Here is a 15,236-nt window from a genome sequence, read left to right on the forward strand (position 1 = left end):
AGGTGCAATCTTCCTACAAGCCTATATGTGTGTGCATACTGTATTCAAACACAATGAAAAGGTTAAGCAATAAGTTGATATAGATGGTGAGACATACACAGGGTGGAGCTGGAAGAGGATACAGTTGGACACCATTGTCATTTATACAGGGGGAAGCAGATACAAGTCTATGAATATCTTTGAATATGGCAGCATTATGTCTGGGTGTGTGTCTATATATGCATACACGTGACAGTACAACAGTGTTTTTTCCATTTGGAGCATTCTCCGAAGTGCCCTGCCCAGATATGTAGGAATTAGGCCTCATCGCTCACTAGGATCCTGCCCTAATCAAAGTGCCGATTCTTGAAACACACAGCTGTTGTGATTCCAAATGGCTATCTGTCCCACTGTAGCCGCTTCGCTAGTTGTCCAGCTGAAGTTAGGAGGGAACAGACATTTTAACTCCTGCTTAAAAAATAGTTCAAGGTAAGATTTTTTAATCTCTGGTATCATCATAACATCATCAGGTTGAGGACATGCTAACCTGTGCTAAGCTACTAGCCATTCAAGTGACTAACCAAACATATAGAAGTCAAGTAAATTGCACTTAACATGGCTAGTGTGATAGCATGGTTTAAGGAGTGAAACATCTGTTAAAAGTGACATTGCAGCATAGTCATCACCATTGCCGACACCTTTCTATACTATTTTCACACCTCACATGTTTCAGCTCTAGAGTGTACAGTGAGACTGGCTTAGAAGTCAAGAGAAATGTGTGTTTCTAGGGCGCACTGCCTTAAAACAACTCAGACTGGCTCCAACATTCCCAGGATGCCTCCCCTGTAGCTCAAGTTTGGTTCATCAGTGGCTAAATTTAAACTGGGTAAGTTAAGCCCATAGTTCGGGCAGCTATGTCAGGTTGCCAGGTTAGGGCATAGTTCATATTTAAACTTTCTTGAAAAGGACTCCATAATTTGTGGTATATTTTCTTAATAATTCAGCAAGGATTGTTTTGAATATGTTTTTTTTATTACAAAGATAGTGCTGTTGTTTAATACAAATTAAGTAAAAAGAATATAAATGGACATACCAAGTGCAGTGTGTTAAAAGACCTTTCTCAGTCTGCGTCAACGTCGAGGACCATGTCTGAATAGTCCTTAGACCTCATCTTCTATACCAAATTATTATAGCATTTACTGCATAAAATGCAATATCATGGTTACCCTGAAAGATAGAAAAATAATTAAATATTCTTTCAGAATCTACTGTTAAGAAAATAAAAATCATATTTGCTGTTTTGTTATGATTACTTTGTCTGGGATTCAGAAAACTGACTTCTTCAATACTTTACGAAGATGTGAGTCTGGTCACCCTTGAATCTCTCCATTTTCAAATGGGTGTGATTAACAGGCGGATTAGCCAATGGGGAACACGTATGGTCGTCTGTATCGTAAAAAAAAAAAATAAAGAAAAAAACACTGCAAAATAAATGAGCGAAGGACTAAATTAGATTTTATTTGTAAATAAAATCTAATTTATTTTATTTGTAAATCATAGGTGACCCCAATGAGCTCCTTCATTTCACATGTGTCACTGAAAAAAACAAATCTGATTACACGATCATGACTGCTTAAGATGCAGCGGAGGACACGGGGACCAGACTGATATCAATCTGTATAAAAATACAGAGTGATATCATTCTGTTAGTTAGTGATTAGCTCCTTTACAAGTCTGCACTGCATGGCTTCACTGTAAACAACCAGTGGTCATTGGCCATACAAAAAAAAAAAAAAAAAACAACCGCTCAACAAACAATGATTTCTCCACTGGAAAACCACAGTCAACACTGTTCATGAAAGTGACGTGTTAAAGCAAGTAACAGGCATAAAATAGTCAAAAAAGCTTAACTAAAACAACATTTGTTCAAATACATGTCCAGATTCGCTGTAAAATCCACCTTCTTAACACAGCCACCTTGCACAGACTGAGGAAATGGAGATGTGAATTCAGCAGTGCACAGTATTAACTCCGGGCCGTGTTATTAAGATTTCAATTCGAGCAGAGAAACCAGATGTCAGAGGTCACCGCAAAGCAATTTGTTGCCTGTTTGTGTGATGCACAGGGCTCCGGCAGCAGGGAGTGAGAGAGCACTGTTCTGGATGGAGAGAAGGCATGTCCAGACAGCGCTCCTAGGTGGAATACACCACTCAATCTGCAAGATATGAAACACTCTTCTGATAGTTGATTAAGTCAGAACATGATGTACAAGAGGAGCCAAAAATCCAGGGTAGATTTAACTCTAAAACCTCACACACTCCCAACATAGACGAGGAGGCGGAGTTGAAAGGTCAGATGGTCCCTGAACTCTCTCCCTTCAGGCGGAGGACATCACAGGTCCCAGTGCTACGTGGGGCTTCATTTATTTTACCCATCGTCCCTCATCAGCCCAAGATGAACTCTTGACCCCAGGGCTAGGATTACCTGTACCTGGCTGTCTATTCATGTGCATAGGCATGACAGGAAGGGGTAAAAACACACACAAGGGAACCAAAAGAAAACATTGCTTGTATGTTGATCACAACCCTTGACATTTATCTAGGTGTGAGACCAGCACAATGTACTCTGTCTTGTCTTGATTTTATACTTAAGCTTTCTTCGATATAATTCTTTTGGCCATTCTCCTCTGGTGCGAATTATCAGCTCCCAGAATGCAACCCACTCAATTTATCTTGGGACCAGCAGCAGGGTTAGGGGACATTGGCTTGTGACCCCTTATAGCTAAATTAAACTGTGTTTTTGTTCCTTTTGGCTCTCTCTTCTTTTTCTAGGCTCGCTGCAACAAATCATTTGGAGAAATTGTTGTAGTAGTGCTTTTCTTTTTAACGCAGCTCAAGGCTTAAAAGCGCTGTACCTGATTTCTCCTGTTTTAAAAATGTGAAAAACAAAACTAATTCATTTTAAACTGTTTGCAGAGGTTGCAAGTTATTCCTCACTGTCCTATGCATTTGCAGCTTCCTAATAATCCACTGCAATGAGTTTATAAGCGCATTTCGCAGCTTTTCAGGAGGCCAGAAAGTTTTTCCTTGTGTTTTGCCCCAGAGACCACTGTGTGCTGTTTGTATCTAATTAAAAGGTGTTTTATAATCTGAAAACCAGGAAGACACTGTTAAGTTTCTAACTGTTGTTAGCTTTACCATGATGGCAAAACTCTGCTTTGACCTATTAGAAGTTGTGAAAAACGCTCTTAAAAGTATCGCAATGAATAATTAGGATGCTAGGAAGGCTGTTGGAACGCGAAGGATAACTTTGGACCGCTGCAAACCCAAAATACTTCAGCTAATTCACAACACTTGTCCCTGGAAGGACCTCCACTGTAACCTTCTGTGACTGGAAATAAAATCTGTATATAATGGCATTTTAATTTAGGCCCAACACAACTGGCTCTCTTAGCGCAATCAGCAAGTGTGATAATCCATGTTTACTCAGAGACAAAGATCCAGAGAGGCCTTGTAAACAGACCCGCCTCCAGAGGGCTGCTTGCACAAACAGCAGTGAAGCCCCTCAAAGCTCCAGAGCGTGCCGACAGCTATCAATCAGAGAGCTGTAAGTGGGATGCTTGAGCTCAGATCTGTATCAGGGCCGACCTGTATACACACTAACACCACAGCTCCTCTTATCTGGGCCAAGATAACAAAGACAGGGGCATCTACGCTGCGCCAGCCTTAAAGTTCATTTCAGAGAGGCCCAAAGAGAAAAAAACTCAAGCCACCAATTTGCTCTGGTTCCTGTTTAAAATTCAATAAGCGAGTGTGTTGTTTTGCGGCCGCGTGGTGCATAGAGGAGCAGTGGAGGGCCCGTGCTGCGACTGATCCCAATCGCTGATGTTATCAAACTCAGAGAAACACGACCCACGTCTCCACTGACAGATCTTAGATGAGCATGAAATTCGACAGCGCTCAGAAGCATGAAACCATGGCAATTTGCTGCTACTTTTATTTTGAATTTCCGGGAAACAAAAACTTCTTAAAAAGTGCTATTGAAAAAGAGGATAAGTAGGCCTATGTGTTTGCGAAAGAGGACATTAGGGATTGTCAGATTCAGATTCTATTTGAAATAAAAGTAGAAAATGTGTAATTTGGCTAACTTGCTAACTTTTGCTATCATGCTTGAACAAACAGACTATTTTAATTATTGTAAATTGCAATGAAGACATCTGTATTTTGTTAATATGCATTTTGACCTAATTAAATACAAGGGGGTTCTAATAGAATTTGTAGAGGTAGAAGGCTGACCTGTAGAAGTGGTTATAATAAAATTTGTAGTAATAGCATTAGTATTGATAGTATTTGAGGCATTAGGCACTGGTATGAATAGTTGTACAGTCAATTTAAGTAATACTTCTTCCATTTGATATTCACTAAATCTCAAACAAAAAGTCTGACAACTTCTCTTAAGTGCAGTTTTATCTGCTTATTAGCAATAATGAATAAGCAGTGACTGAAGTGATCAGTAACAATTTATCCAACATGGTGGTCAATGTCAGGTTTGTGTTCATCAGGTTTTTTATTCTGATTGCATGCACTTGATCCAAACCAGCCACACCACAGACTGAACCTCTATAACCATTGATGGCTCCTTAAGTACAGCCCAAGCCCTGTTCCATAAAACATGGCTCACTTCTCCTGTACACATTGAACTTTAATGCCAGTACAAGTTGGTGCAGATGGCGGCTGTGGTGTGGTTGCGGACAGCGTGGTGAGGAGATGGTCCTTCAGACTCGGCCCGAGCCTGTTTTGGGGCTTCCACTCGACCACAGCGCGATGGGCCTAATAACAAAAACAAGCATCCTGGTGTGGAGCTGCTCCCACAGTGTGAGCACTTTAATGAGGAACATGTGGAGCTGCCCAGACACACAGTCAAAGGAAACCCAATCCTCGCCCCTGTTCCTGCGCCCCTCCCCCACTCCTCTCTCACTCACTTGCTCGGCAAAAGTCTGTCACTACTTTGGCTCTTACTATTAGCCATTCTTACGTTTGTGTCCATCAAAATCCTTGTGCCAACAGCACCTACCTACAACTCAAAAGCAACAGTACTTGATTATGTACAGTACTTGGATCAAATACAAGTACTTGAATAGAAGTTGAGCCCATGTTAGACTATGCCACTATAGCATTCTGCTATAAATATCACCTCTTCATCACTCCTCTCCTGTCCTACTACATAGTTACCACTGCTTTAAGATAGAACAATGCTACAGCTGTACATTCAATTTGCTACATCAAACTTATTTTTTAACACAAAGTGTAAAAAAAAAAAACAACTGTATTCAAGCAAATACCTTAAGCTTACTTGAGTGAATAATTAGAATACACTCATGAAAAACAAGGCTTTGCGTTGCAGATTTGTTGCATTCTAATGGAGTATTTGCTGGTTTGTAGCATACCTAGTCCTAAGGAAACATAAAGGGTTCTTTCTGTGAGCGTCAGACTGACAAGCCTTTCAGGAGGCTCTTTCATGTGCTGAATTCATCCTTACCATCCACCTGCATCAATTAACTGTGTGCTTCACTGCTCATCAGCCTCGCACTGGGAACCCAAGCTCATTTAGGACAAGAGCCCTTGGTCTGTGCTGAGATCCTCTGGCATTGGCCCCCTTGTGTATTTACTCTAAGGATTGGCTATGGTCTTAAAATGTGATTTAACTTCACAAATGCTGTAACAGGTAAAAAAGTGAAATGGGAATTTTAATTACATGTTCTCATACTATACTTAGATAATTCACATGTTGCATCGGCATCTTATCTCATTTATATACCATAATTCTTTCTCACATCCTGCTTCTGGTAAATGCCGATAGTATTACTCATTTTTGAATGTCCATCTCTTCAAGACAATTTTTCAAAGATCGATAATAACAGTATTTTGTCTTTTTTCAGGAAATGCCATCTGCTCTTTCTCAAGACCAAAGGTGAGATCTACTCGATCCAAATGCATGGTTCACAGTGTTTCAGTATTTCAGTGTGGCTGTGCTGTGTAACCATTTAAGGGGATTTCTGAATGTGACTAAAGCTGAGCCATAAAGCAGATCAAGCGAGCCACCCTCCAAAATGAGCTGAACAAACAGGGAAAGGTAGAGCTCTCTGGGGGACAGACTTGGCACACGGTGACAGAGGCCCCTCCCTGGCAGCGCCGTAACAATCCCCACGTTCCACTTGGCTTGAGCTGTCTTCCTTTACCCCTACACTATATATATCAGCCAGCATCAACATGAGCCCAAGAAGACCTTTTACACTGGACTGACAGGCCACCTGAATCACACAATTGTGCAGTCGGAGGAGCCAGTATGTGTATAGAAAACGCAGTGATCCAATAACTGTCTAGGTTCACTTCTCCCTCATAAAGTCAGGAGGGAGGCCCCAATGTTCCAGTTGCACCAAAACATCACCATAACTTTTAATCTCTCTTGAAACAGGCAACATATGGGATATTGTTGGGTGAAGGTCGTATATGGGTATAGCAAGCTAAATTATGAACTGTGATGTTGGTTTTATTTTGAAAGTTAGTTTCAGAGTATATCAGTGTGAGACATAGAGTTATGCCTCATGGATAGAGCATTCACCCCAGAAAAAAAAAAAATATATATACATTCGAGCAAGTCTGGGTGCTTACCAATACCAATTGTAAGAAATAGTAACATGTTTGTAACACTGTTAGTCACTTCATAATTGGTTGTTTTCCATGAATTTGTTTATGCACAGAGCCACAGAAAATGTGTTAGTGGAGGTGTGAGAGTTGCTGTACTGTATGTGCTGCTTACATAGGGCTCGGCTTGCAGCAGCTGTGCAAATGAAAGACAGAGTGTCGTTGGAGAAGTGAGAGAGAGAAAGAGAGAGGAGGGCTGGAAAGTTTGCCACAAAAGGAAAAGAGTAACACACAGGCTGCTGCATAGTAATAACAAACCATGGAAAAGATAATAATTGATTTTTGTAGAAAATATAATTGGAATTTTTATTTGCTCTACAAAAAATAAGTTTATTGGTTTGGAAATCACCTATTCCCCAAAAATAATATCAGAACATGTGACTCCTGTTGAAGCTTAATGAGCCAGATTCCATTAGTCTTTCTTCTCTTTGTTTTTCTTTGTTTGGGTCTATTTAGTTTGCACACAGGTGTCAAGCTAATCTCATTATCTAAACTAAAAGTAGAGTTTGAAAACAACAGGTGAGAGATTCCTGCCTGGTGCTGGAAACACACAAACATTTGTCCTCTTGGGTGGGGGTGGGTCTGAGATGTCCTGGGTGGTCAAACAAAACAGCTGACCTGCAGAGATTTGTAATGTTAAATTTTAGTTAGTAGTGTAAAGTAGAGTGAAACGACATTAAACTTTTACTCTATGAGATAATAGAAATGGTTTATTGTGGAATAGGGTCTTTTATTTTTGTGATTGTTTTGTTGGGCTGTAGATGCTTTGTGAGGCAATAATGAACTTAGCACCTATCTGTGATGTCTTCATTATACCCTGGTCTGTTATTTCACGCCATCCCGCCGTTGTTGGAGCGTTTTTCCACTGTCCTCATCCCAGTAATTGCCACTACATGTAAATATCAAGTGGTTAGTGAATAATTAGTCTTTCATTGGTCAGTAATCACCTCTGGGCCTCGGCTCCAGTTTAGACCCCTCCCCTGTAGAGCCGCCCTGAAGACAGGGGCCCCTTTTGAATGACAGCGCTGTGGAAGGAAGACGAATTTTTGTGTGATTTCCCGCAGCCACAGCGTCGATGAGAAGCAGTCGCGGATCTCCATTCTAGGTGAATGGATTGGCATGGGGAGAAGCGGACTTCAGATCACGGCTAAGCGGCAGCTTTGGGACTGTGTAACGATCATCATGGTTTTACTATCGCTGCTGTTTCGACCAGGTAAGAGCTTTTCAGTCCGTGCCTCTCCATAGCTGCGTGCGGAGCGCAGAGGCGACGCAGTCAACTAAAGTTAACTTTGGCTGAGCGCACACATTTAACATGCTCACTTTTTACCCTCTATACATATATACACTTTATTTGGACATCGTTCTGTGGTCCGGGAGTGGAGTTTATTCGCTTATGTTAGCCCCTGTTAGGTCCGCTATGGGACAAAGTAAAGCCTGTTGCTGCGTGTCCGTGTCCAGCCTCCTGCTCTGTCTCTGTCCCAGGAGCACGAGTTCACTCTCTGCAAACGCGTTTTTGGACTTGATTACCACTTTGTTTCCAAACAACAGTAGAACAGACTTTCTGAGTACTCACCAGGCTTATACCACCTTGAAACCACAAGTAAATCATGTTTAGTTTGACATTTGAGAGGTGTGTAGTTGCTAGCTCGCTGTTAGCATGTAGCTGTGTAGCCCAAATGGACAGGGGGCTGTTGTTTTTAAGAAATCACACTAACGGGGCAACAAAGGCAACTTCCAACGCTTTTACACAAAGTTACATTTATATTCGCCCAGTGAACACGTTAAGTTTACTGACGCATTTGTTTCATTTTCAACTTTTGTCACTTTGACGCATAGTGTTATTTTTGTTGGCTAAACGCGACTACAAAGGTTTCACTTCTACAGTGTTTTACAGTTTGATGGTGGATTTTCTCATCACTGAGTAAAAACATATGCAGCTCAACATAAGAGTATAATAGAATAGTTCATCTTAAATCTATGCTTTTATTGTATATAAACAATAATAAAAATGGGATTAATTCCATAGGAGCTTTGAACATTCCTCTGTGGACTGTCTGGCTTTTTACTACATGTCAATACCAATGTTATGACTTGTAATAACATGAATCTGCACTTTATATAAGAAGTAAAGTTATGTCCACTATTACTTTCCAACTACATGAAGTATTTAGTACTCACACTTTCTTAGAACCTAAAAACCCCAGGCCCCTGATGTTGCGCTTGGTTTCTCACTATAGCCCATTGAGATTCATTGATGTCCATATGTTTTGAGGCAGTGATTGTCAGACATTGTCGATCACAGCACTCTCCTCAGAGGATCCAGTCAGAGCTCAGGGATGCAGAATGCCTCTGGGTTGACCTCTCGCACCCTGCTCCATTTTATCAGTGGCGGTGTTAAAGTGCAGTCAATGTGAGATGCATTAATCATGTGTCAGGCCTGCTCACTACTTCAGAGCTATGTGAAAGCCCTGCAGAAATTCACACGCACACTTTTGAAAGAGTGTGTTTGTCATGTTGTCTTTGGGATGTTCAGAGATTAGAAGGAGTTTTGGAGTACACAGGAGATTAGGTTATTGCAATAGAGGACTGTTTTTGCAACTGCATCACGGTATGATTCTAGTTGTTACCAAAGTCAGTTGTAATATCGTGGTAATGGGACCTAAAAAGTATTTTTAACAGTATTTTAATGTGATGTCAAATTGATGGTTGTATCAGAAACTGCATTTGAAGCCAAATCTTTTCCAAAACAATCATTGTTTGCCAGACAACTGTGAGATACTGGAATGGAGAGAGTTGTACTCTAATGGAAAATTTGGCATCATTCTGATTAGGGATGTTTCGGTATCCAATTTAGTGTTGTGATTATTTTGAGAAGAAACATTGATGCTTTTAAGATTGCCAGCAATTACTGACACCATGACCAAACTACAGTGAAATCCTTCATTCACTTTCATTCACCATGTTTAGAAGAGTTAATTACATTCTGACTGATAAAGTTAATGTGACAAAAACAGACAAAAGACGAAGTTTAAATTTGTCAACTCGACAAATTGTTGTAGGAGTGTCCAGTTGACAGATTTAAACTTCGTCTTTTACTATGGATCAGATCTGGATGACTGAGGGATTACACAGGCAAAAACAAACAAACAAAAAGGCTTTTCATTTAGGTTTATGTTTTTGGAGTGTAGATTGAATAGCAGTGACTGATTATTGTTTCTAATTCTCACCATATTATTTTTCAGTTCTTACCATTATATTTTGACCTGGACAATCGCAGTTATCAATTCAAAACATCCCTAATGCTAATGAGGAATTACTTATCACCCATAATACTTCCTAATGATACAGTAGTTTTGATCCCTCTGGCAATGTTGATTTTGCCGATTTGGCGTCTGCTAGTATTAGTGAATATCCCAGTTGGTTGCAGCTCAACAGAAACACACACCTTGTCTTCTTGATTGTCTAACCACAAATGAGTAAATACGTCGTAACCCTGTGAGTCACTGTTACCAAAATACATCTTCAATTCTTACATGTACCCACTTCACCAACACAGACACTGCCTGTGATGCAGCCTCCTGTGCCCTCTAGTCTGGAGTAATGGACTTGTTGGGCTACTCTGAGCTACAGCCAAACCACATTTAACACCCCGCGGCCCTCTACATGGGTTGGTTTCCTCCTCCAGCGGGTTCGCCCTGGTCGGGGGAAATCAGTACTGACTGACTCCGGAGCACAGTGTGGGAGCATGGCCCTCATGAGCTGGCCCATTTGGGTTTTAATGGCTCTCCTGATTGAACTAAAGTTAATAGTGGAAAAGTTTTGACTGCACAGTCTTTAGGGTAGAGTTTAAGTTGTATGTTAGCACAATTTCACTTAAAGACTGGAACAGAGAGTAGGCCTCCATTATATAGCACATTTATAATAATAATAATAATAATAATAATAATATTATCATTATTACAGTCTTCCGGTGATAGTATTGTGATCAAATGTAGTTTACTTAAAGGTGCACTATGTAACTTCTGGTTCAGAGTTCCCCACCTTTTCTTCATTGGGATGTCACTGCTATCTATGTGGCAATTATTTTTTGTTGTTGCTAAAAGTATGTAAAAACATACATTCTTATTGTGAGCAGAGTCAGGCCTCCATTGATCTCACCAGTTACAGGCCTCTACTTTGGCAATGTTTAAATCCAGGCTCAAAACTGTTCTATTTAGCTGTGTATATGACTAAATGTTGTTTATTCTGCACTCTTTTAATGTTAATTCTATGATGATTATTTATGTTTTGATTTGTTTGTATTTTAATGTCTACCTTATTCTGTAAAGCACTTTGAATTACTTTGTGTACGAATTGTGCTATACAAATAAACTTGCCATGCCTTGCCTTGCCTACTTGGCCTGGTGACGTCACATCCTTGTCTTCATAGTATGGCATGTTCCATACTGTGGAACATTCTAGGAAAAGCAAAAACATCTCCATGGAGGCAAGCATATGGCAGACCCTCCTCCATAAAGGTTACATAGTGCACCCTTAAAAAGACCATACAGCACATTAACTCATACTTTTGCTAACGTCTGAGTCTGACATAATAAAACCATCTACAATCCTTCTAAAACCATCTAAATCCATCTAAAAAAAAACATCTACCATCTAAATACCTCAATTAACCCTTTGTTTTCTTCTTTCCCAGCTCATTGCCAGCAGTGTCGAATCCAGCGATGCAACACAGAGTACGTAGCTTCTACCTCGACGTCTGGTGGGCTGCAGGAGGAAGTGGCCCATGACGTGGACTACTGCATTGCTCTACGGGCCTACTCTCTGTGCACTCGCAAGCAAGCGCGCAGTTGCCGGGGTGACTTGGTCTACCACTCGGCCGTCTTTCGCATTAAGGAGCTTTTCTCCCAGTACAACTGTTCCAATGACGGGCCAACCTCCTCCGCCAAAGCTCCCAGCACCTCCAAGCCTGCTGTGTCCGAGCAGTGCAATTATGAGAACCGCGTGCTGTTGTCTGGACCAGCCGCACAGCAGAAAAAGTATGCCCATTGTGGATTATTTGGAGACCCACACCTGCGGACTTTCAGAGACGAGTTTCAGACCTGCAAAGTGGAGGGGGCGTGGCCTCTGATCGATAACAGATACCTGTCTGTGCAGGTGACCAATGTGCCTGTAGTCCTAGGCTCCAGTGCCACAGCAACTAGCAAGGTATGTTTATAGTCTCCTAATCCAACACTAGTATTATTGGATTTATTTCAGTTGTTCAGTCAAAATGTCACTACATGATCACATGCAGTCATTTATTTTTTGTTACACTGGTTGGTTATTATTATGGTAATAAAATGTCACAGACAGACACTCATTGACCACCTAATTTTGTACACATCTGTCTAAATCTGGCTCAAATAGCCCATCACCCAATCACGTTGCAGCTACTCCAAGTACTTTGACATTTTAACATGGTGAGAATAGCTTGTTTGACTTCTAAATGAACACCAGAATGGGGCAGATATTAGTTGTTTTTTTTTATTTCATTAATGTACAAACAACTCCAGAGTATTAAGAAATGTCTGTGAAATATTTAATTCTGAAAAAGTATAGAAATACTTTATGTACTTAAGGTCTGATTTACATAAAAAATAGACACTTTTTATTTTTATTTTTTTAATTTATTCCTATAGCTTTGCATACAAGAGGTTCTTGTATCAAGTCTGTCTATCATAACCTGGGCAAAACATAAAGAAAATGAAATTTCTCTACTTTAAAGTGATGAGATACCGAAATGCCTGGGGTTAGAGTTAGGGCGAGCCATGAATAATTGATTAAATGAGAAAATAATTGCTGGGACTTGTCTCTAATGAAAATAATTGTCTGCCTGAGCCCTAAACAAACAGTGCCTAACTCGGTAGCTCCACGCTCTATATGAGTTTGCGAGCGCACCAGTATTGTCGTAGTATTGCCATAAAGTATCAAACATGTGAAGTTAATTGTCATTCCACGGTGCCTCTCCAGCCTCCAGCATTCCTCTTGTCTTGGAGCTCCTTCAGATCTATGAGGGAAAGAGGAGAGGGAGGAGGGCTCTGGTGGTGTTGAATCGCAGACATGCTTGAGCGCTCTACCTTAACACATGGGTGGTCATATGGAAGTGATTAAAGCTCGCTCCAACATTCTACTCCGCCGCCACGATCAGGAATGTTTTTTCACCCCTCTGGTCAAATAATTAACTGGCTCTTTCTGTGTAAATATGGAATAATGTGCAAAAATAAAGTAATAATTGGATGGCAGTATGAGGGCCTAATTCTATTAATTGAAGCGACTGGTATTTGCAGATAAAAAGGTGGAATGCCAGAGGTGGAGTAGGTGCCCTGCATATAAAAACCAGCCTCTTTTATTTGGAGGTTCGTAGTAAAATCTTATCACTTTCGCACGCCAATTTTACGTCTCGTCTGTGTTAAAACAAACAGAGTTGGTGGATTTGCATTGAACTAAAGCAAATGTAGCACAGGGAGATTGCAGCGGAGATTTCAACACAACCTTTGAAAAACAGTAACAGTTTGTTCTGGGTGTGCACCTTGAACGTAAACCTGCCGCCTGTGTCATTGCCAGTGCCCGCATGCCCACATCATGCTTTCAGACATGTTTTGAACTGCCAGACTTGAGACAGGAAATCATCCATCAAGTACAGTATCCCCATAAGTGTAAACTGCACCACAGCCGCTTTGTCAGGACGCTCTGAAGAAACAAGGCTTAGAGTTTTTCAAAGCTCGGCTGGAAAATGAATCACAGCCACATTGCAAGTCTGAGCAATGTGCATGAGTGAGGTGATGACGACTGAGGAGCGCAGCGCAGTGTGGAGGCAACACGTTCTTTATTTGAGCTCTCTTATCTAAATCTGGTTGTGAACTGTTCAGTTAAACAGTGACAGAAATCCTCTGACTTCAGATCATTATCAATTAACCAGGATAAGATTACAGTCAGAGAAAAGTGTCACTCTGTAGGAGAGTATCAGAGATCTCAGCATCAATGTCCTGCTGCCACCTGGTGGCAGCCATCAGAACTGCATCTTTTATTCCTTCTGTTTTTGTACTGTGCAGTGTTGCCCAATAAAATAACAAAACTATCCAGTTTCTTTTTAGATGTTGATGCTGTTAATTTAAGATGTTAATGTTTTTCATTTTACTTTCAGATCACAGTGATCTTTAAAGCCTACTTGGGCTGCACAGATCAGAAGGTTTACCAGGCCACCACTGAAGACCTGCCACTAGCCTTCATGGATGGCTCTCGCAGTGGAGGAGAGAGCCTCACCATTGTGGAGAGGGGCGGCTCTGGTGTGGGGCGCCAGGTGAAAATCCAGGCCAGATACGTGGGCACTTCCATCATTATCCGACGCGTGGGCAGCTATCTGACCTTCGCCATTCGCATGCCTGAGGACCTTCTGGACTTTTCTGAGGACAACAGCGGGCTGCAGCTGTGCCTGCACGGCTGTCCGCGTAACGAGCTCATCAAAGAGCACATGCTGGGCCGGGGGCGTGTCCCGGGCAGCGCACAGGGCACTAACACAGAGCTGGGCCCTCCGAGGCCCCCCCACCAGGTCTACACTGTGGAGCGCGCCACAGCCAAGTGTAGAGAGACTCTGCAGGTGGAGGATGTCTACTTCCAGTCGTGTGTGTTCGACCTGCTGACCACTGGAGACCCCGAGTTCTCAATGGCAGCATTTGGTGCGCTGGAGGACCTAAAGGCACTGCCACCCAGCAAATTAAAGCAGAACTCTCCCAGGACTCCACCTCTATACAGCCACACTGTGCCCTCACAAGCACACAGCCAGGCTCTTCTGCCTCTGCTCCTCCTCATTCTGCTGCTCTTGTAAAAATGTATAAAGAGAAAGGATTTAAACAAAGACGCTTGGAAACAAACACAACACGGAAGCATTACCAGCTTGAGGAAAGAGTGACTTGAGTGAACAGACTCTTTAAAAAGTGTATTCTCCTGGAATCTGTGAATGTATCATTTTCTCCATTTGAAGGATTTCACACTGGTGAGAGCAGTTCTGTGAATTCAAACCTCACTCTCTCAACTGACATAGGAACCATCAGTCCACTATCGTCTCACAGTTAACAATGGGATTCATACATGTAAATATCAGCCCTAAACTCATCAGTGACTTCTCATTTCTGAATGTTATAATTTATGTATCTGTCAAACATTTCTCAATAGAATTTATTCACGTTCAATACACAGGATCCAACAACTGTTTGTAAAAACTACCTATTCATAATCTGCCATGAGCCAGAGAGGCACTCAGCATTTCTGTGACACACTCCATCTTCAAGCTGCTTGGCTTCCAGTTCTGAACGTAAACAAACAAATATATAATAATATATTGAAAGAGTGTATATACGTGTTTTATATGTGTACATTTGCCTGTGTATAGACTTTTAACTGTAACATGTTTTGTATTTGTTGTGAATTCTAGGTTATTTTGCGTTATCTTCAAAGTAAACTAATGTGCTGCGGTGTTTATGTCATTTTCTGTATTAAAATGATGGACACTCCATA

At 41.3% G+C, this 15,236-nt stretch overlaps 1 protein-coding gene across 1 annotated transcript; it reads left to right on the forward strand.

Moving 5' to 3' along the window:
* The first annotated feature begins 436 nt into the window (after positions 1–436).
* rgmd (RGM domain family, member D) lies at positions 437–15,236 on the forward strand. Its single transcript, XM_033965093.2, has 5 exons — positions 437–468; positions 5,918–5,949; positions 7,748–7,896; positions 11,377–11,888; positions 13,867–15,236. The coding sequence occupies exons 2-5, from the start codon at positions 5,921–5,923 to the stop codon at positions 14,545–14,547; spliced, it is 1,371 nt and encodes a 456-aa protein (XP_033820984.2). The 5' UTR covers positions 437–468; positions 5,918–5,920; the 3' UTR covers positions 14,548–15,236.

Source organism: Periophthalmus magnuspinnatus, chromosome 4, assembly GCF_009829125.3.
Source record: "Periophthalmus magnuspinnatus isolate fPerMag1 chromosome 4, fPerMag1.2.pri, whole genome shotgun sequence".
NCBI lineage: Eukaryota > Metazoa > Chordata > Actinopteri > Gobiiformes > Gobiidae > Periophthalmus > Periophthalmus magnuspinnatus.